At 38.2% G+C, this 24,088-nt stretch overlaps 1 protein-coding gene across 1 annotated transcript in view; it reads left to right on the top strand.

Annotated features, from left to right (window-relative positions):
• Positions 1–24,088, top strand: part of ARMH4 (armadillo like helical domain containing 4) — a 138,221-nt gene that overhangs the window by 17,947 nt on the left and 96,186 nt on the right. The window contains exons 3-4 of the mRNA XM_036841361.1: positions 1,111–1,365; positions 3,629–3,841. Coding sequence (XP_036697256.1) covers positions 1,111–1,365; positions 3,629–3,841 — 468 coding nt within the window. The remainder of the gene's footprint in view (positions 1–1,110; positions 1,366–3,628; positions 3,842–24,088) is intronic.

Genomic DNA, 24,088 nt, shown 5'->3' with positions numbered 1-24,088 from the left:
GAATAAATCAAAGAGGAAATCAAAAAATACCTAGAGACAAATGACAATAAAAATATGACGACCCAAAACCTATGGGATGCAGCAAAAGCAGTTCTAAGAGGGAAGTTTATAGCTATACAAGCCTACCTCAAGAAACAAGAAAAATCTCAAATAAACAATCTAACCTTACACCTAAAGGAACTAGGGAAAGAAGAACAAACAAAACCCAAAGTTAGCAGAAGGAAAGACATCATAAAGATCAGAGCAGAAATAAATGAAAAAAAAAAAAAAGATAATGCCCATCATGCACTTAATAGGAACTCAGTAAACATTAGTTATTGTAATTAGTATTCCTTTAATTCAAAATGTCAACTTCCTGTTCCCCTTCAGGAATGCAAATGTGAAAATTAATATATACAAGTGCTTCTGAGATTTTTTTTTTTAAATTTATTTTTATTTATTTATTTATTTTTGGCTGCGTTGGGTCTTCGTTGCTGTGCATAGGCTTTCTCTAGTTGCGGCGAGTGGGGGCTACTCTTCGTTGTGGTGGGTGGGCTTCTCATTGTGGTGGCTTCTCCTGTTGTGGAGCATGGGCTCTAGGTGCGTGGGCTTCAGTAGTTGTGGCATGCGGGCTCAGTAGTTGTGGCTCGCGGGCTCTAGAGCACAGGCTCAGTAGCTGTGGCTCATGGGCTTAGTTGTTCCGCGGCATGTGGGATCTTCCCGGACCAGGACTCGAACCCGTGTCCCCTGCATTGGCAGGTGGATTCTTAACCACTGTGCCACCAGGGAAGTCCCTGCTTTAGATAATTTTTGAACTTAGTTTTGTATAATTTGTTTCTGAACAAATTGATTATGTTGATATTCAAAAAAGGGAGCTTAGCTGTTGATTTTCCTGTTTTTTTTAAAATGTTATTCTTTTTTTTATTAACATCTTTATCTCTGTCTTAGATTGATTCATGACTCCTGAAAACAGCAACACTGAAAACATTTATTTACTGTCAGTTTGTTTCTCTCCCTTCTCATTCCCTGAAACGGCTGTCTGCTTTTTTTAAAAAAATTATTAATTATATAGTGACTTCTTCAGGTATAGGGATTTAGTGTATTTAAAAATGTTGTTTCCTCCCTTTTAAGACATCATCACTCAAGAGATGACAACAGCTGTTCAAGAAGCAGAAGCCACTTTATCTTCAGTGATGCAAGAGCAGCAGGTTTCTACCCTCGCGGTTACCAGAGGAGATGTCGAGATTGAGGGAGGGAAAGAGTTGCCCTCTGCCACAGCTGATGCTCCTGGTGTTACTCAGCTGTCGAGAAGATGGGAGCCTCTGGCCACTGTGGTTTCAACGACACCCGTCCCTCTGTCTTTCGAAGTTACTCCCGCTGGAGAAGGTCTGTAAGGGAGAGAATTGTACTCAGCGTTTTGGGGGTGGATCGTTTCTGAGTTGATAAGGAGTAGAATGAGTGAGGCAGATGGCCCTGTCACCAGGGCACACACACACAGACACACACACACACATACACACACACATACACATATACACACACACATACACACACATACATACCCCCCCACACATACATACCCCCCCACATACACATACACACATACCCACACACACACACAGACACACACCCAGACACACACACATAGACACACATAGACACACAGACACACACACAGACACACATACACACATACCCACACACATACCCACACACACAAACCCACACATACACACACACATACACACACATACACACACATACATACACATACACACACACACATGCACACACACACACACACACACACCCCTCACCTGGAGGTATATTTTTTCAGCAGGAAAGGTAGGTGAACTCTTTCTTGTTTGGAGAGGTGTGGCACAGCTAAAGGACAAGGGGTTAGTTCCCAAGTAAAATCTCCTGGTGGCTCATCTCTGAGGCCCACGAAGCCCAAGCCTCCTGAGAACTCTCTCCTAGTTTGACACGTCTGGCTGCTAGGTGCCAGAGTGGTGAAACCAGCAAGGACCTGGGGGTGAAACCAACAAAGACCTGGGTTTGAATCCCAGCTTTGGCCCTCACTAGCATTGTGGCTTCAAGAAAGTTTCTTAATGTCTCCAAGCCTTGGTTTGTTCCTCTTTAAATAATGCCTACCTGTCTTATGGGTTATTTTAAGGATTTCGAATAATGTATAAGAAGTACTTTCTATGTAGGAGGCCCTCAGATGCTCTGATATCTTAAGGACTGTGAAGTTTTCGAATCTGGGTGGTCATCAGAATCACGTGAGAATTACAAAAATTATTATTTAGTTATTATTTTTGGACTTCATGTCTCTGTCTCATCATTGGTCTAAGTAAATCCTACTTCTATTTATTAACTGAGTTATCTTTAACAATGTAATAAATACCTTCTAATCCTGCCTGCCTCCCCTGCAAAAAAAACCCTTAGGATCTTGTCAGTAACCTACAGGTAACCCCATGACCCTTCCCATCTAAACCCCATCCTCCTCTGTTAACCATTAACCTGAATCTTGTGTTCATCATTTCCTTGACTTCCTTTTCTTTTAGTTTTATCGTGTCTGTATGTACTCCTGAGATTATACATTTAAAACTTTTAGATTTTTTTACTTTATCAAAACAGTATTGTGCTGTGGATAGCCGTTTTGGGACTTATTTTTTTTTTACTTAATATTCTAAGGCCTATATTTACTTACAGCGGTTCTTTTGCTTTGACTGCTTGCAATATTCCATTATGAAAATGTATCACAGTTTATTCACCCAATCTTCATCCAGTCTTTTCTAGTGATTTGCATTTGGGTCATTTCCAGGTTTGGCTATTGTGAACACGGCTGCCATGAATATTCTTTTACATATTCTCCATTGCACGTGTGTAGGAGATTCTCTTGGGTATATACCTAGGAACTGAGTTGCTGGACAATAGGGCATATGAATATTTGACTTTAGGAGGCAATGCCTAACTGCTTTCCAAAGTGGTTGCTTCCATTTATACTGCAAACAGCAATGTATATGAGAATCTGTGGATCCATGTCCTGGGAGCTTTCACAAATAGTTTCTCAGGCTTCATTACCAAGGAGGTTCTGATTCGATAAGTTGGGATATGTAGAAAGCATGAAAACTGACATTTAAAAAATTACCTCAAGAGATTCTGATGATCCACCAAGCTTGCAAAATACTACTATTCTAGAGTTTCTAGATTTGGGAATATCTGGGGCTAAGTTTGGCTGCTTTAAAATTGAGCATATTGCAGACACAGATCTAAGCTTTTACTCTTTGACTTGATTTTTAAAAGTCATCCTTGGGGTGTATGTAAACAAATTTTTGTTAAATTTTCTACCTTTGGTAATAGGTTATATAAAATCCCACAAAATCTATAATATTGTTAATAGAATAAATGGGAGATTAACATTTGAAAACAAAGTTCTGATTTGAGATAATATATTTTCCTGGAAGATAAAGTGTTTGCCTCGGGTGGCTGGATTGGTGCAATGTGGGAAGGAAGAGCTGGTCTAAGTGCCAGACTTACTGTATATAAGATACTGGCTTCATTCGTCATTTCTTGCTTAAGAAGTAAAAGCATATGTATATATTCCCCTTACTGATCAACTTTGGGTCATGTCTCTTGTGTTTGGCAGACCTAATGGACGCAGTCACAGGGCCAAACGAGGAGGTGTTCACACCAATTGTGGGTTCTCCAGTGACGCCCCCTGGGATGATGGAGGAAGCACCTAGCACTTCCCCAGCGCTTGCTGACCCTGAGGCATCTTCCGAGAGAAGAACAGCTGCTCCATCCATTAGCTATGTTAATACAGCTGCCTCCTATGGTCTGGACCAACTCGAATCTGAAGGTATCCATGCTTTGAAGGGGATCTTTTTCTAGGACAGATTCAGTGAGTCACTGAGCAACTGTTGTCTTTGAGAAAAGATCCAGGATAAGTATATTCTGTGTGTAGTGTAGATGAGGGGTCAGTAGACCATGGCCCAGCCAGATCCAGCCTGCCGTCTGTTTTTGTATGGCAAGCTAAAATTGGTCTTTACATTTTCAAATGATTGAAAAAAATCAAAAGAAGAATAGTATTTCGTGACATGTAGAAGTTTTTATAAAATCCACATTTCAGTGTTCCTAATTAACAGCCACACTTGTTCATTTGTGTATTGTCTGTGGCTACTTTTGTGCCAGAGCAGCAGAGTTGAGTAGTTGTGACAGAGACTAACTGCCCACAGAGCCTAAAATATTTATGAGATGGCCCTTTACCGAAAAAGCTTGCTGACCCCTGCTCTACATCAGTAGTTCTCAATTACAGTTGAACATTAGAATCACCTTGGGGAGCTTTTAAAGTATCCTAATGACCGAGTCCTTCTCCCAGCGATTCTGATTCAGTTGGGATGGAATCTGGCATCAACATTTTTCAAGAGTTGCTTGAGATGATTTCAGTGTGCAGGCTGAATTGAGAAAACTGGTTTAATGGTAAACTTGAGTTTCCCCATCAGATTTTCTTGGGTGGAAGTTTTAATGTGGATTGTATTTTCGTAACACTGCTCTGGTTGTTAATGCTGGGTCATTCTCCCTTAATTACGTCTCTGGGTTAGATGTTCCACTTTTTGGAGATAGTCTCCTCACCTGTTAAGGCTGAGAAATTCTTGCCCAATTTTACTTTCCAAGACATTGGCTTTGAGCATGAAAAAAGATGCTTGGAGCACAGCTGCACATCCACAAATGAGAAGTCGGGAAATATAACGAAAGGTCGTTTAATTAATCAGCATTTTGGCAGGTGAACAGCTCCTGGCTGGATTGCAAAATGCCCAGAGATTTGTAGTGCTGTTTCTTAAACTAATCTGGAAGACAGGTAAGCTTTTGGGCACTAAATTAGCCATGTGTTTGATGCAGTAAAGACATAGGATGTGCTGTTATTTTATATTTTGTCTACTCTGTAACAGAGAAGGTGGTTCAGCCAGGTTTGCAGCAGGCTGTATTGCAGACTTTCAGGGTAATACTGGTAGTTTTCTGGCGGAGAAATGTGACATTTTAGGAGGAATGTGAATTCCATGGAGTGCTGGTTTAGGAAATGGATCAAAGCGAGCTCAGAGGCCAACAGCTCTTGCTCTCCACATTAAGATAAAAACTTGGAATGTAGTCTCATATTAGCTGTCTGCTCTCCTTGATGCCATCTGGAAAGACCAGGTTTCCCCAAATTAACCTGAGTTAGAGATGACAGCTTTACCCGGCAGGGCTCATTTAATCAGAGGAAAAAAATTGTGTTTGTGAATAATCCATACTTGTGAAACTGCAATACTTTTCTAAATTTAGTAGATGATGGCAGTTATATTGAGATGTGTGAGAATTTTCTTAACTTGCCTAAGATGTCCTAGAGTTTTAGTGCTTTTCTTCTACACAGCTCAATTCCAGCTTCTTTTTGAGAATATATTTTGTCAGTTTTGATCTAAGTTATGATCCTTGTCAAGGCTTATGAAAGACATTTTTGGTTTAAAAATATTCTTTCTGCTACGTTGTTGGGCTTAAGACAAGATTTTGAATGAGCACACCTTTTCTCCTAAATACCAGGGAGTACAATTTATATTTAATTAGTATATGTTAGTAATGTCACAATTAGTTTTATGTTGGTCTATCTAGTCCTCTTAAAGCAGGAGTGACTACACTTATTTAAATCGATAGATTCCTGGATGTATTGGAGGCCTCCATTTTCAGTGCATGTTTTTCCACTTTGTCCAGGAATATAAGTGCAGCCTGAGGCTTTGACTGGATGAAACATTTTAATTCTTCCGTAGCATTGGACCCAGGGGAAGATAGTTTATTCTTACTTAGAACGAGGTTGTGTGATGTCAAGTTATCTACCTTTCAAGTTTGAATCTCTGTGATGTGTTGATAAATGTCAATTCTCCAGTTAAGGTGTGTGTTTATTTAATTATATTATTAAACTCCCTATATGTTATTTGAATATCTTCCTTCCCACTCAGGGGCAGGAGCACTTCTCCAGAGAATGGGGTATTTGTCTCAGTGAGATATGGACAAGAGACCTGCCCCTTTTAGACACCACACACCCAAGGAGCAAGAACCTTTGTGGAAATTTCTGAATGTTTTTTCTTTTTTTTTTTTTAATTTTTATTTATTTATTTATTTATTTATTTATTTATTTATTTATTTATTTATTTATTTATTTATTTATTTATTTATTTATTTTTGGCTGTGTTGGGTCTTCGTTTCTGTGCGAGGGCTTTCTCCAGTTGCGGCAAGCGGGGGCCACTCTTCATCGCGGTGCGCGGGCCTCGCACTATCGCGGCCTCTCTTGTTGCGGAGCACAGGCTCCAGACGTGCAGGCTCAGTAATTGTGGCTCACGGGCCCAGCCGCTCCGCGGCATGTGGGATCTTCCCAGACCAGGGCTCGAACCCGTGTCCCCTGAATTGGCAGGCAGATTCTCAACCACTGCGCCCCCAGGGAAGCCCCCTGAATGTTTATTCTTTAAGGGATAGTCAATGTCCCAGATGAGCCTAAAATTTGTATCTGCGTGGTACCCTGTCTTGTTGTCTTCTCCTTCACGTCTCTACAACATAATGACTAAGAGAGTGTATTAGTTTTCTAGGACTGCCATAACAAAGTCTCACAAACTGGGTGATTTAAAACAGCAGAGATTTGTTCTCTTGCAGTTTTAGAGCCTAGAAGTCTGAAATCAAGTTGTAGGCAGGGCCGCGCTCCCTGCAAAGCCTCTGGGTGAGGATCGTCCCTCGCCTCTTCCAGCTTCTGGTGCCTCAGGCATTCCTTGGCTTGTGGCAGCATCACTGCAGTCTCTGCCTCCACCTTCACCTCTTCCCTCTTTGTGTCTCTGTGCCCAAATTTCCCTTGTCTTATGAGGACATCAGCCATTGGGTTAGGACTCACCCCGATAATTACATCTGAGCTTGATTACATCTGCCGGAACTCTATTTCCAAATAAGGTCAGATTCACAAGTTCTGTGGTTTAGGACTTAAACATATTTTCTGGGGGAACACAATTCAACTTGTAATAGGAGGTCTGCTTCTGAGGAGTTTTCCAGCTGGCTCTGAAGGCAGACTTGCTCTGCCTCTGGAACGCCCACTTGAGAGATGTGCGTTGGTAGAGTGGGAGAAGTTTGGTGTGGTTTACATTTCTCAGACATTGAAGAAAGGCTGCTTCTATAAGTGCGTACTGCCCTGTGCCTATTTCAGTACGCCTTTTACCTTGTCAGCAAAAATGCACTTTGATTTTTGAAGGGATAATGGTTTATCTGTCACCTTGCCTGATATACTTTACTTCTCTATATTTTTTTTTTTTAGGGAATAAATGTTTTCAGGATGATAAAAAATGCATTATACTTATCTCAGGCATAACTCTACTAGGGCTGTGTTCAGCATCTTTGAAATATAAACATGACAAAGTGTTCTAACTTTTAAATCAAAAATTGGATAATGGCAAAGTACATGTATATGTATATATGTGTATATATATACAGGTACATATATATGTACATAAACTAATTTTTGTTTTTTTAAAATTAATTTTTATTGGAGTATAGTTGATTAACAGTGTTGCATAATCTTATTTTTGGACATGATCTTTGTTTAGGTTGATGTCCTTTTTGGTTGACTGTTAATATCTTCCTCTGCTCCAAAACGGCAGCTTAAAATTTTTGATTGCTTATGAAAACTTACTTGGAGTTTTTTCATTTGGGTTAACTGTCTTTAAAATATTTTAATACTAATATCAAATGAACTAAGGCCTTCAATATTTCTTACTGAATGTAATTCTGCTTTCTGAATTTTAGAAGTCCAAATGAAGATATCTATTTACTCTAAACAAATCAGACTTATTTCGGCCTTTCCTATGTTTCCACAGAAGATGGAAATTCATCTGTGCTGTAAAATTGTAGCAATAATTCTGTAGGGTGGAAGGTTATGGCTTTAACAGTTCAATACTCAGAATAAAAATCTACTGTGGGTCTCTTTGTACCAGGTACTAGGTTTCTAAGAATGTGTGAGAGGTAAGAGAACAAAAACGGAGGTGTCTCAGATCTTGTGATTAAGGTGCTGGTAATCCTTCTTCACATCCCCAGCACTTTCTCCCTTAAAGTCTGGAAGTCAATAGCCGGGCCTTCCAGCTGTGAGAGGTGGGAAACCACTTGGTGCTCCCCGTGGTGCTGACCGGACAGACTTGGGAACAGGGTGAACTTGCTTGGACTCTCTCAAGATGCGCCTGGGTTAACGTATTGCTTTTCTGCAAGAGAAGAAGAAACACCAGTGTCTTTGTTCTGGAGAATGTGAATTCTCGATCTGACTGGTCCTATTTAAGGTGTTTCTATAGGCATAATAGACTGAGTGGTGGGGCTGTAAAATCCCGTGCCGTTATTCCAGACAATTCCTATTTCCTCATCTGTTTCAAAGTGCCTATTTCCTACAGGGTTTATTACAGGGTTATTGACATGCCAGGGAATTACCTTTTTTTTTTTTTTTTTTTACATATGACACATTATATATAAACATATAGCATATTACCTTTTTTAACATATAAAGAGGTTTTTAATTCTTAGTATCCAACAGGAAAGTCATGTTTAATTTTTTAATATCTTGATTTTTAAAAAATAAGACCAAATATATCATTTGACTTCAATTTTCTCTCTTCTGACCATTTTTTCCTTGTTTTTCAAAGACCATTTTGGATGTCCTTATATTTAGGTTTTGAAAGATTGTATTTTTGACATCTTTTCCCAGCGAGGAAGCACACATGGGGCAGAAAGCTGTCATTTTTGTGTCATTTGTTGTTTAATCTACTTCAGTGACGTCAATTTTCCTCCCTTCGTGAGTGTGTGTGTGTGCACATCTGTGTGTGTGTGTTTAATTTCATGGATGTTTTTTCCACAGTCCTCTGACAGCATGTGCTATATACACTTTCAGCATCTCTTAATTTCCTCTGCTGAAAGACAGTGATGTTATCTCTCCTTTCTTATCTGGAATTCTCAGTTCTGTCTCTGTTCTAGGATTCTCTCTACAATAACAGGAATTTCAATAGCATAGGGATTTCAGGAGAAAGCCCTGTTTGAAAAGTATGCCTTTGTTCAGATGACTGAGTGATATTTTTTGGCTGTGTGATCTCCTAATTGGTACTGAAAAAAAGATGCTTAGTTTCTGTCTTTTATTGGTCAATCAGAAATGAATTGGGAAATGCATTCTTTAAGTGGCTTTGTGGAGAAGCCTCAGAGATATTTTTCTTTAAGAGTTTCATTGAGGATTCTTAAGAGCTCATGTAATTTTTATGAGAGAAGTGTTTGCTCTTCAACTGCACTTTAATTCACAAAATCAATTTTTTTTGGTCTTCCCAATATGCACTCATTTTCAGAGAATATTTTCTTATTATTTTCTCAATTCTCATATAATGTTTCAACTCAGAAGGCAGCTTGAATGGATGAATGAGAAAGTGTAGTCAAAGATCTCATCTCAAGTCCATGTTTATGAAGCCAAGTTTATGTGACTTACTTTTGGGAGCTGCTATGTGGATATAATATTAAAGATCCAGTAGAGTGTTATAAATTTGAACTGTCCACTGTTACTTATGATACTGTAGTATGAAGTTAAGGATGTTCACTCTAATTTTTACTCTGAGTATGTTAAGAATGGATACAAGTTTTGGCTTTTGTTCTTGAAAATGCTTTGGATTTAATTTTGCCTCAATAACAGAGGCAATGATTTCAGTCATTGATTACCCCTTATGGTACGTCACTTTGTTGGCTTGTCCTGAAATCATCATACTTTCTCTGGCATTTATGATAGGTCTCTGTTCTTAAATACCTGTATGTTCTATAGGCTAGTACAGTAAATTATTCAACTCTCGGAGTGGTCATCACATGTCTGTTGCTAATGCTCGCATAGCCAGTGGTATTTCAAAAATATTTAGAATCAATATTATGATGTATTACCATAAAGCTTTGCTACAAATTCTGCTGTTGAAGAAAGATAACTGACATTCACTCTAAGTTTTCTGGTGTGCTTTCTTATCATAGGGAATTTATTTATTGGTGTAGTCACAATTAAGTAAGCATTGTTATAGAGTTGATTCTTCCCATTTTTTTTTCTGCATCTTTGTTGCCCAGCACCAGAAAGTTACACTGCTTAGTAAAGCTCATTCTTAGACACTTAGGAAATTTTATATAACGGCTCATGGTGACAAAAGGATTTAGCTTTGTACATATTCAGTGGTTTTGTTTATTCATTCATTTATGTGTACACTTAGCAAGTATTTGGTCATTCAGATAATAAAAAGAAGTGAGAGTAGATCTTATGTAAATTTTAGTAGAAGTTATGATAAATACATAAATAGCAGACACACAAGGTAGAAGGTGGGAAAGTATCACAAAACAATTACAGAAAAAGGACTGTGAGAGATAGGAGAGAGAACTTAGCCCCAGCTTAGAGAAATAAAAAATTGATATTTATGCTGGGGAGTCTTTTTTTTAAATAAATTTATTTATTTTATTTATTTATTTTTGGCTGCATTGGGTCTTCATTGCTGCGCACAGGCTTTCTCTAGTTGCGACGAGCGGGGCTACTCTTCATAGCGGTGCTCGGGTTTCTCATTGCGGTGGCTTCTCTTGTTGCGAAGCATGGGCTCTAGGTACGCGGGCTCAGTAGTTGTGGCTCGCGGGCTCTAGAGCACAGGCTCAGTAGTTGTGGTGCACGGGCTTAGTTGCTCCGCGGCATGTGGGATCTTCCCGGACCAGGGCTCGAACCCGTGTCCCCTGCACAGGCAGGCAGATTCTTAACCATTGTGCTGCCAGGGAAGTCCCACTACATTATTATTGAGGTAAATTATTTCTTAAGAATAGTTTTTAGATGCAGCAACCAGGTGCTCAACCTCAGGCCAAACAAATACATGATTTATAGGAAACTGTACCAGGTCTCTCTTGAGGGAATTGTTCAGAATCCTAGGCAAAATGATTGGTTCTGAGTGTTTCATCTGGGCTCATACTCCAGGACTGACAATCCCTGTGAGGAGTGGTCCAAGCAGGGCTTTCCATGTGTGGTGGTTTTTGCAGTTGTCAAAGCAAGCATGCAGCTTGCAACTGCACAATAGGATGTGGAGATTTCAAAGACATTTTAGATGTTTGCAGAAAATCAAGGCATTTTTAAAAGCATGATTTTTCAAACATGATTTTTCAGTATGAGGCTAGACATAACTATCCTTTTACTGGTATAATCATTGAGAATTTTATTGCATCGGAGTACAAATAATTAAAAACCTTAACAATGTATAAAATAATGTAAGAATATTACCAACTGCACTTTATCAGGCTGTGTTCATAACCATGAAATTATTTTGGCATCAGACTACCTTTTATTATTAAAGTGCATACATATCCCCAAAGGAAAAGATTAGAAGAAAAATATAATACATCAATTTGAATGGCCTTACAAGATTTTAAAAATGTTCACACTTGGAAATATTAAATTTGTCTTGAAAGATTTACATTGATTCTGCCTGCATTTACCTGTGTTTTTTGTTCTTTAGCCATTCTACCTCCTTCTAATTGTTCTTTTTTAAAAAAAATTAATTAATTAATTAATTTATTTTGGCTGTGTTGGGTCTTCGGTGCTGCACGCGGGCTTTCTCTAGTTGTTGTGAGCGGGGGCTACTCTTTGCTGCAGTGCGTGGGCTTCTTATTGCGGTGGCTTCTCTTGTTGTGGAGCACAGCTCTAGGTGCGCGGGCTTCAGTAGTTGCGGCACTTGGGCTCAGTAGTTGTGGCTCGAGGGTTGTAGAGCGCAGGCTCAGTAGTTGTGGCGCATGGGCTTAGTTGCTCCGTGGCATTTGGGATCTTCCTGGACCAGGGCTCGAACCTGTGTCCCCTGCATTGGCAGGCGGATTCGTAACCACTGCGCCACCAGGGAAGTCCCCTTCTAATTGTTTGATATGTCCAGACAAAATATTCTGTGGAAACTTCTTCTATAAAAAACAGTATAAAGAGGGACTTCCCTGGCAGTCCAGTATTAAGACTCCGGACTTCCACAGCAAGGGACGGGGGTTGGGGAACTAAGATCTTGCATGCTGCGCAGTGCAGCCCCCCAAAAAATAAAAAGTATAAAGACTCTCCAAGGTTTTATCACAAGAAGGAGATTCTCCAGGTGGCCAGAGGGGCCGACATTGCTCCCTCTGGGTTTTCTCAAGGTATCTGCCTCACGTGCTCTCTGAGGAGCCCTACTTCCTGTTAAAACTCCAGCTCAAGCATAGATAAAAACCCTCTCATTTGTTTCAACTAAAATTAGTGGAAATTTAAAAAATACTTGGCTTCAACCTAAGGGAACATAAAACAAATGAACCAAGAAAATAAAAGAAACATAAAATGAATTAGGCTTACGAGGTACACATTTCTCTCTGATTGTACCTTAGCTAAGGAGCTTCCAGGGCTCCCAGGCCTCGACTCATTCCATGGTCTGAGAAGGTTTTTAATATTCGGTACCCAAAGCTCTGGAACAGTTTTTCAGGCACCTTGCTAGGCTTTCTGGCTTCACAACTCTTGCCTTGTTTCCCGTTCTGAGGATAACTTATTTTCTCCTTCCCATCCCTGCCCCCATGTGGAAGAGCCAAGACAAAGATGTAAATTTCCTCCAGGGCCCACCACCTTAGGGAATCCCCAACCCCACTTACGTATCGTCTGTCCTGCTTTCCAGGTTGAAGGACACACCTCCAATCCCTAGGCAACTGACAGCCAGATAACCATCATGATTGACACCATGTACATCCCACTCTTTAGAGGAAATCCCATCTCTGTTAAAAGCCTGTCATGATTCACATCTGGGCAATATCACACTGTTCTTACTATACAAGAAATACACCTGTATAGAGTCATTCTGTCATATTGTATAGCAAATAATACTCAGTGCTGTGTTACTCCATAATCAGAGGGCTATGAAGTTAAAGTTAAAAGAGGACAGGAAGGAGAGACAGAAACCATTCAGCTCAAAGTCATCTTTCTTTCCTTTTCTTTTTCTTTCTTTCTTTCTTTCTTTCTTTCTTTCTTTCTTTCTTTCTTTCTTTCTTTCTTTCTTTCTTTCTTTCTTTCTTTTCTTTCTTTCTTTCTTTCTTTCTTTCGTCTTTCTTTCTTTCTTTCCTTCTTTCCTTCCTTCCTTCCTTCCTTCCTTCCTTCCTTCTTTCTTTCTGTTTTATATTGGAGTATAGTTGATTTACAATGTTGTGTTACTTTCAGGTGTACAGCAAAGTGATTCAGTTATACATATACATATATCTATTCTTTTTCAGACTCTTTTCCCATATAGGTTATTGCAGAGTACTGAGTAGAGCTGTCTGTGCTATACAGTAGGTCCTTGTTGGTTATCTATTTTATATATAGAGTGTGTATATGTTAATCCCAAACTCCTAATTTATCCCTCCCCCCCACCTTTCCCCTTTGGTAACCATAAGTTTGTTTTCTAAGTCTATGAGTTTGTTTCTGTTTTGTAAATAAGTTCATTTGTGTCATTTTTTAAGATTCCACATATAAGTGATATCATATGATATTAGTCTTTCTCTGTCTGATTTACTTCACTTAGTATGATAATCTCTAGGTCCATCCATGTTGCTGCAAATGGCATTATTTCATTCTTTTTTATGGCTGAGTAATATTCCATTGTATGTGTATGTATATATATATATATATATATATATATATATCACATCTTCTTTATCCATTCATCTGTCTATGGACATTTAGGTTGCTTCCATGTCTTGGCTCTTGTAAATAGTGCTGCGGTGAACACTGAGGTGCATGTATCTTTCCGAATTATGGTTTTCTCTGGATATATGCCCAGGAGTGGGGTTGCTGGATCATATAGTAGCTCTATTTTTAGTTTTTTAAGGAACCTCCATACTGTTCTTCATAGTGACTGCACCAATTTACATTCCCACCAAAAGTGTAGGAGGGTTCCCTGTTCTCACACCCTCTCCAGCATTTATTATTTGTAGACTTTTTGATGATGGCTATTCTGACCGGTGTGAGGTGATACCTCATTGTAGTTTTGGTTTGCATTTCTCTAATAAGTAGCAACGTTGAGCATCTTTTCGTGTGCTTTTTGGTCTTCTGTATATCTCTTCTTTATGAAGCTTCTCAGACCACCCAGCCTGCATTGATGAGTAGTACAGTAAAAAAATAGCTCTGGTTATGGTCTCAAATGGACATACCTGAGTCTAAGTGTTAGCTTCATCATGAATAAGCACTGTAATATTGACCAAACTATTTAATTTCTTTAGACTTCAGTTTTTCCATCTGTGTAAAGCAGAGATATTGGTGTTCCTGTCTCCTATTATGAGGTTAAATGAGAGCTTGTGTATAGTAAATAATGCATGACATAGAGTAAATACATAATAAATATGAACTTTTTATATCATTTATCAATTAAAATTATGTATTGTGATCAAGTACTATTATGTATTAATTGTTATAGTGAAATATTCACATCCTCTGCATGCAACCAGTGGGTCAGGGGCCAGGCAGATAGTGTAAGTGAGCAAAGAGGAAGGTGCCTAAGACAGTAGGGAGTGGTGTGTTTCAGTAGAGAGCACACACTCCCTCTGATCCAGACAGATTCTGCTCCTATGGTTGCCAGGAGGAGAATGTGAGTGCAGTGATGCTAGATCTCAGATTTTTTCCAAGGTAAGCTGAAAATTCCCATTTTTATATGAAATATTCTGATTTTTTAAAGTGTCAGAAATCAGGTCTAGTGTTTACCTATCCTATTTCATTTTTATTAGTATCACAACCGAAATGAATCTGTCTTCCCAGCCATTGATCATCAGTTTGTGCTCTTAACTGAATTCTCCAAACCTCTTTAAGGGCAGGGTCAGAGCTTTCTGCCCTTGTGTCCCTAGTGTCTGTAGGTACCAGGTGTTGGGCAAGTGATGATCAGCGATGTAGTGGATGGTTTTAGGACCATTATCTTCTTTAATTGATATGTTTTGATTTGACTTGCTCTACTTGTTATTGTTTTAAATCCAGTGCTTATTTTGGGCCTGAAGTTGAGCACTTTTTATGGAACAAAGCAGTGGCTCCCAATTACCTTATGCTAGAAATCTATTTCTAGTAGGAATTTGCTTAGATTTTTTGCATCCCACTGTGGGGTTGAACATTATTTCATTTCCTTCTTACTGGAATCCATACTGATACCTGCACTTAGTCAGGTAAGGCAACTCAGTAAACTTAAATTATTCTTTAAACCCACTTTGAGAAGCCAGAGTGGGAGGGAAGGAAGAAAAGCTAAGGGGGGAGGAGGGAGATCCTTCTCTAGAAACGTTATTGGAGTTAATTTGTACAAAGATCATTTCCCCCTGTGGGCCACCCCTCTCCCCAGGGTGACAAAAGCATGTAGGTGGATTTTCCTTAAAAAGTTGATATCATGCTCATTTGAAGTGAATACATAATATAAATTAATAAAAGTTATATTGGAGTCCTATAAAGGCATTACTACTTATTTTGAGGAGGAAGATAATGAATTAAAGTTCTGTTCAGTTTATTTCTGTTCAATCACCATATATTGAGGGCTGATTTTTTGCAAAGCACAATGCTTGATCCTGGGGGGTAGGGCACAAAGAAGAATAAGACAGGAACTCTGGTTTCAAGAAGGTAAATATATACAGGTATGATAAAACAAACACATTTCCACTAATTAATATGTAAACCTCATTTTGAATTACTTGAGTTATGTTTTAAAGGGGATATCTACTTTCATAGGTATTTTTGCAAAATCAATAATCAGCCTAACCAACCCATGATTTATCTTTTGAGTGTATGTGGATTCTTATACACAAGTTTTACATATGTTTGCTTAAAGCAAATATTCCTTTAAGACTACTAAGTTACTGCAGAGAAAGGCTTTATTCTGGATGGCTCAGAATTTATAGATACAATAATAATAAAGCTTTCATGTTTCTCTTTACAGCACCCTTGAGAAATAGAGCAATATTGCTGTAGTCTCATTTTCCAAAGGGAAATACATAAGAGTCTGTCATCTGAATCCAAAGTGAGTTGTTTAATGAACAGGAGCTAGACTTGAGAACTTATAATTATTGCTCTAGGGCTCTCTCTATTAAGATAACTCAGTTTAATTTGGGGCAGGATTTATAGAAGATAATGGAGAACACTAATTATATGAGGTCAGGGCTGAAAAGGGATTATGTAATGACCAGTAAATGTGAGGTTAGTTATGTAGACTGATATTTTTAGCTTGCTAACAAGATATAGGAGATTACATTATCAAGAGCAGAATCCTCTAATTTAAAAAAAGTAATATTAAATTAAACAAAAATTTTAAACGTCTACCTGAAATGTGGGTTGAATCCAAAATATCTTTCAAGGGGTGTTCGAAGTGTGCAGATTATCTTGTCTCAAGCTTTTAAATTTTCTCACGTATGTACCTTTTGAATATTGTTAAGGATAGAATGGAGGAAGTTTCTAATGATTATATTTACTATTATAGAGTTATTGGGAAGTTTGAGCTTTAGTAAAATGTTTTCAAGAAATTTGTATAGATTAGTATAGGAGGTTTTAAAAAAATCACTGTGAGGAGATTTTGAAAAGAGAGAATTAAAGAAACAAATGTTTAAAGCAGAATATTTAATAAACAATAACATTTGAGATTTTATCTAATTTAAAAATGCACCCCAGATTACAGTTGCTCTTATGAGTGAAATTTGGAATTTGAAAATGGTGTTTGAAAAACCAATAAACGCTCTCACTCAACTTATTGGACAAATGTAGATGATATGGATGCTTTTGGAAGACTCATTGTTTGGATTTCAGCTTCTGATGAAGACTGTGACAGACCCAACCATAGCGAAATGCCTAGATCTTGGGTGAAACACATGCTTTAGTACATTAATGAAATTGCAAGCAGTCAGAAAAAATCTCCAAAGACTGTACTTTTTAGCTCAATCCATCCCAAAGTGAGCTGAAACCCAACAAGTGAGCTGTAAGGAGAAAGCAAATTGGAAAGGTAAAGGCGCTCTAGGACAGTAGTAATATCAGGAGTCTACATTTGGACTTGTAGCAGGAAGAGGGACCCAGACTGAAATTTCCACATTAAGTCTGTATCTTTAAAAGGGGAATAAAGTAGTTCCAGGTTTGTGTCACAACCTGACTCCCTACAAAAGCAGATGTAAATGCTCTCTGGAAAAGAGCATGCCCAACTGAGATGCATAGTTTACCCACAGATTAAAATCAGGCAAATGTGGTATCATAATAAAAGGTCAATAAACTAACAAGGAAACAAACAGCCATGATTGAGAGAGTCAGCAGAAAAGTCAAACAGTTGATTGGCATACTCCTTATCCAGGACCTTAGATACTAAAATGATCAGAGTAGAATATAAAATAACCATGGTATAAAAGGTTGAAGGAAAGAAAAGATGAAGTCACAAAAATGAGCAAGTAATAAGAAACTAACAAAAATGACTCAGCAGATTTTTTGAAAGAACCAAATAGGGCTTCCCTGGTGGAGCAGTGGTTAAGAATCCGCCTGCCAATGCAGGGCACATGGGTTTGAGCCCTGGTCCGGGAAGATCCCACATGCCGCGGAGCAACTAAGCCCATGCGCCACAACTACTTAGCCTGCGCTCTGGAGCCCGTGAGCCACAACTACTGAGCCCGTGTGCCACAACCACTGAAGCCCGCGCACCTAGAGTTCATGCTCCACAACAAGAGAAGCCACTGCAATGAGAAGCCCGTGCACCGCAACAAAGAGTAGCCCCTGCTCACCACAACTAGAGAAAGCCTGTGGGCAGCGACGAAGACCCAATGCAGCCAAAAATGAAAAAAAAAAAAAAAAGGAACCAAATAAAACATTTAGAAATAAAAATAGAATTGTTGGGGAAAAACCTTTGATAATTAAATGGTTAAATATGCAATAAGAGAGAGTTAGTGAACAGGAAGATCAGTTTGAAGACATTATAGAGAGTGTAGCATCAAGAGACAGCAAGTGAGACAACAAGAAGGAAAAGAATAGAAAAAGTGGGAATGAATAAAGGAACAAATTCAAATATATCAATAATGACAGTAAATACAAGGGAACCAAATATGGTGTTAGCTGTGGGATTTTTATAGATGTCCTCTTTCAGGTTGAGAAAGTTTCTGCCTTTTTCTAGTTTGCTGAAACTTCTTCGTTTTGTTTTGTTTTTTGGTCATTAATGGATATTGGATTTTTTCAAATGGTTTTTCCGAATCAGTGTTTCGAATTGAGATGATGATATGGTTTTTCTGTTAATATGGTGAATTATACTAATTGATTTTTTTATTGTTGGAGTATAGTTGCTTTACACTATACTGATTGATTTTTTTTTAAATTTTATTTATTTATTTATGTATTTATTTATGACTGTGTTGGGTCTTCGTTTCTGTGCGAGGGCTTTCTCTAGTTGTGGCAAGTGGGGGCCACTCTTCATCGCGGTGCACGGGCCTCTCACTATCGCGGCCTCTCTTAATGCGGAGCACAGGCTCCAGACGCGCAGGCTCAGTAATTGTGGCTCACGGGCCCAGCCGCTCCGCAGCATGTGGGATCTTCCCAGACCAGGGCTCGAACCCGTGTCCCCTGCATTGGCAGGCAGATTCTCAACCACTGCGCCACCAGGGAAACCCTGATTGATTTTTGAATGCTAAGACAACTTTGTAGTTTTGGGATAAGCCCAACTGTATCATCCTTTTTATGTGTTGGTTTCAGTTTGCTAAAATTTTCAAACAAAATAAAATTTAATACAAAATGCACTAATGGACATATAAAAAATAGTGTACCAAACTATTAGAGAATACACATTATCTTAAAGCACACATGAAATATTTACAAAGACTGACCATATGCTAGTCCATAAAGCAATCCTGACAGATTTCAAAGAACTGGTACCATGCAGGCCAATTCCCTGATGTCTGTTCAATTAGTTAGACATTTAAAATAGAAAGATAAATTGTCCTGTACCTTTGAAAATTAAAAAAACACACTTCTAAATAACTTATGCATCAAAGAAAAATTATAGTATAAAATAAGAATAATTAAAACAGAATCATAGTGAAATATTATATCAAAACTTGTAAGATGAAGGTTAAACGAATATTTAAAAGGAAATATTTAGCCGTTAAAGCTTCTATTAGAAAAGAAGAAAATCTGAAAATTAATGACCCAAGCAGCCTCCACCTTAAGCTATAAAAACAGAAGAACCCCAAAGAAAATAGAAAGAATGAAGGAATAAAAATAAGATTTCATTATTATATTTTTCCATTTCATTAATCCATGACAGTTTGACTAACTTATTGTAAAAATTTGTATTGAAGAACAAAAGCCCAAGAAGTAATTGCCAGTGCACTGCTGAAGAAGAGGAATAAATTGGAGGAGCCCAAGAAGTAATTGCCAGTGCACTGCTGAAGAAGAGGAATAAATTGGAGTCTTTATATTAAGACTTATAAAGCTCTTATTATATCTTTATATATTCAGACAATGTGGTCATGGACAGGGATAGTTAAAATAACTAATGGAACAGAATAGAGAGCATTGAAACAGACACACTCCTGTAGGGGTTCTTAATGTAGGATAGAGATGGCACTACAGAGTTGTGGGGAAAGCATTTTTTTTTCCCAATAAAAATTTTGGGACAATTGGTTGTCCGTTTGGAAAAAAATTAAATCAGATTGAATGTACCCTGATACACAAAACCCAATTCCATATGGTTTAAAAACAGATGTAAAAGATGAAACAAAAATCTGAGAAAAATTATAAAATATCTTTCTGAACTAAGGATACAGAAGGATTTTAAAAATCATGACACAAAAATTGCTTACCACAAAGGAAAATATTGATAAATTCAGCTATATTAAAACTGAAAACTTTTCTAAAAATATACTAGAAAGGCAGTGAATGTACAACTTCTAAAATTAGGGAAGGTATTTGTAATACATATCACTGATGAAGGATTGTGTCCAGAATAGAAAGAACTCCAAAAAATCAATAGGAAATGACAGACAACTTAAAAGAAAAAGGAGCAAACATGTGAATAGGCATTTCACAGAGATACACAAACTTATGATAAGATACACAACCTCATAAATAATTAGGGAAATGCAAATTACCTCTACAGTGACCCATCATTTTATACACACTAGATTGAAAAGAAAAAGTTTGACAATAGCAAAGGTTGGTAAGGATGTGGAGCTAAGGAAATATATCTAGACATCATTTAGCATGTTGAACACCTCTATTCCTTTTGACTGAGCGAGTCCACTTTTAGGAATATGCCTTAGAGAAACCAGTGAGTAGATCCACTAGAGATCATATATGAATGTTCATAACAGTACTATGCATAACAGCAAAAAAAAATTGGCAACAACTAAATAACCCAAAAGTTTATTCACATGAAGCTAAATAAATAAATTGTGACATGCTTGCAAAATGGAATACCATAAATTGGTGAAATTAACAAACCAGTGTTTTGTTAGATGTGTGAAACCTAAAGTCATAATTTTGAGTGGAAAAAAACATCCCAGAATATAACATTCAGTAATTCTTTCCCCGTTACATGCTTCTAATTGAAGTACAGTTGATTTACAATGTTTCAGCTGTACAGCAAAGTGATTCATCGTTCAGTAACTTTTTATGGCGTTCAGGGGAAGTAGGTCGTTAAGATGATAGAGGAATATGCAAATAGATGCCACAGTAGTAATATTCCAGTTCTTTAACTGAATGGTGAGTTCTCTGGAGGTGATTTCATTATTATGCTTAATAACAGAAACATTATATACATATTCTCTTGTATATATCTAATATTACATGATAAAAATGAAGAAGCACTTAGTTGGCAGAAATATTTAAGATTTAAGAAATGTAATGAAATTTAACATTGTGAGCTGCTGAATTTTGTGGTCTTATTTCAGTAGTTTCTGGGGTTTCTCAATCCCTTTCAATCTCAGGGAGCCATCTGCTGGAGAATTGCTTCATCTCCTCAAAACAAGTTTAATCTTTTTTTTCTCTGGCCTTTAAGTTTTGCATCCCATTTGAAGCCAAAGTTAAAAATAAATCTGGAAAATTAAGGCAGTACCATCCTTAGTACTTCAGTCGCTCTTTATGTGTGGAAAACCATTTTGCTACAGTGGCTCTTGATTATATTGTATAGGGGTTCCCAGGAAAACACTTGCCAACAAGTGTTTCTTCTTTTAAAAGTCTGCCACTTGGATGTGTCACAGCCATTCTGTTTACAGGGGAAATGGGAGAAAGACTCATGCTTAGCCTCTTCCCAGAGAATTCACCCTGTTTCTTTTCATGGTATCCTTCCTCTTCTTCACGTGTCCTAATTTGTGTACCTTAGATTTAATTTTAAACTTTGTAAAGGAAAGAAAAAGAGAGGTTTGACCCTGAAACCTAATGAATAGATAGGCAAAAGACAAGGATTCAAATTAATCATTGCTATTCTAAACAGACAGAAAGTACAGGCAGGAGCCTATTTTTCCTATAAGTCAAGGATAGAGAGGTCATGTTGGGGAACAAGTGTTACAGGTGGGGTTCTTCCTACTCCTATTGTTGGGGTGACATTCTCAACCAAGGGTTCCCCTTGGACTCATTAGCAATACTCTGGGAATGCTAGGTATGTCTCTATCTTCTGGAAATCTTAAAATGTCTAAACTGTGATAAAAATAGATTGAGAGAAACTGAGCATCTTTGGTGGGAACTGCCTATTAAATGGTAACTGGACTTTGTAGCAGAACCAGATTATTCGGGCCCAGACCACAGGGCAAACTTTCTTCCATATCTTCTATTGATTTTGTTGGGAAGATCATGGCCCTGGTTCTGAACAAAATGAAAACTCTTGGTTTTGGTAACCTTAGGCAGAAATGTTTGCAGTAAATAAAGAAAACAGGCCTGACCTGGAGAGTCAAAATTTGGGGTTTAACAAACCCATTTGAGGCTCTCTTGTGATATTTGAGCACCCGAGGCAGTTATATCACCAGCGAAGTAGGCTGTAAGTAATACAGAGCTTATAAAACTTGCTCTCCTTAGCCAACTGTGTACATTTGGAGAATAATGCCTGCAAAGCATTTTGACTTCCTCAGAAGAAAAGCCCCATGTAAGTACAAGGTATTGTTATGGGTTATGAAACAGCCGTGAAGAGATTCTGTCAGAGAGTGGCCAGACACATGAAATTGGCTTAGAGATGGTACTGTCTAGACATATTTTTTTTTCTTCCTGCCACTTGCAACAGGCCATTTCTCTGTTTGAGCTGTTGCCACACTACTTAATATGATCAAGCACCTCTTGGCCATGTGGCACGTAACCTGGCATCTCTGTTTAAGGTTTTACAGTTTTAATTTTAACTGTTTCAGTTCACCTCAAGCCCATCAATCAGATATCAAACCATGTTCTAGACCCTGTTGCAGGCTGAGCTGCCTAATGTCCAAACACCTGTGTAGGCGCTTTGGCTGACACCTAAGTCGGTTTTCTCACTATTGTTAGGTGTCGGAATTCTTGACATTGGACATGCTAGCCAGTGACTTGATCTTGGTAAGAGTACTATGGAAAAATCCGTTAGCTCCACAGCAAGTAGCCTTAGTCATTGCCTGACTGTGCATCCTGAATTCAGTGGGACGCCTTGAGCAGATGCTGGTTCAGCACGAATGACCAGGGAATTTTATGTAATCCATGTCAGGTGTTTGGGAGTGGGAGCGGTGCGAAGTGGTGGGAGGATTTTGCCTCTCACGGGAGATGGTTACTCGGAAACCATCATGACTGCCCCTTTGATTGCTGTTAGCATCAGCGTTATTGTTTGGTTTTATGAAGTAATCGGTGTCCAACCTGGGAAAAAGAAGCATCAGTTACGAGGATGCACTTTCCACTCCAGGGGACATGACTAGAAGAAACTTCTTAGGCTGAACTCTCTGAACCTTCACTTCCTGGGTTGCAGTGTTCTTTAGGGATTCTCAGGACAAATATAACTTCAGTCTCTGGTCACTGTCGCCAGATGTTGATATATGAGGTGTATCTGTTATAAATGGTAAACCAAGAGCATTTTTAAAGGTTCATTTTTTCTTTTTCTGTGCTATCTTTATATGGAATAATTGTGCGTGTGTGTTTTATGTTGATCCACGTGCTTATTTGGGATTCAGATAAATGAAAATAAAATCTGGGTTTATCTTAACCCCAAATTACAAAATTCAGAAAGCATTACCCTATAGCCTTTAACATATAACCTGGTAGTGTTATTTGAATGAGTTCTTCGTTTAGTTTCAGTTCTTTGAGTTGGGGATCCTGTTATTGTTTTTGGCACAGTTTTATTTGCTGAATGATTATTTCATGTGATTATCCTTTGTGCTCAGAGGTGTTCATAACATTATTATTTCTCTTAGATGCAACTATTGAAAGACTGGCTAAATACAGATGACTTTCTTTTCAGTTTTTATTAGTGCAAGAAGCATGCATACCACTCTGGGTTCTTTTGTACCTGTCCATTTGATATGTTGCCTTTGTGCTTGTCGCAAGATTACTCAGAGGAATGTGTTACTAATTGCTTATTAAATGCTATTCTGTGTTTCCTTAGATCTAGTTGTTTTGGATCTAGCTCACTGACTGTGCATTCCTCCATCTATCAATTCATTCAGCAAATACTGAGTGCTGCAGACTGCCAGGCACTGGGTTGGTCACTGGTGATACAGCAGAGGACAAGATTGTCCTTCCTTTATCCAATAGTTTTTCACCTTTCTGGGCCAAGCTGCTGTAAAATACATTATTTTGCTAACATTAGAAAGGTTATCATACCTGTTTTTGTTACTGATCTGTAATAGTAGTCAACATTCCACTGGAAATTGCAGCAGGGTACAGGTGACATTCTACTAAAGATGTTTAACAGCTACAAAATGGTTGTAGCCTCCTAAAAAATAAGAAAATTCCCTGGCAGAAAAAGATAATGAGGGAATAAAGCTAGACTAAAGGAGAACTCTCACTCCTGTAAGGCTTGTCTCCCTCCTATTTTCTCTGCACAGTTTCTGAAACTTCCTTTTTCTATAGCTGTCTCCCCAGGCTTGCTCAGGTATTAAAAGTGACAACTAGTAAACCTTATAC

This window comes from Balaenoptera musculus, chromosome 2 (assembly GCF_009873245.2).
Source record: "Balaenoptera musculus isolate JJ_BM4_2016_0621 chromosome 2, mBalMus1.pri.v3, whole genome shotgun sequence".
NCBI lineage: Eukaryota > Metazoa > Chordata > Mammalia > Artiodactyla > Balaenopteridae > Balaenoptera > Balaenoptera musculus.
This window is presented reverse-complemented; position numbering and strand designations above follow the sequence as displayed.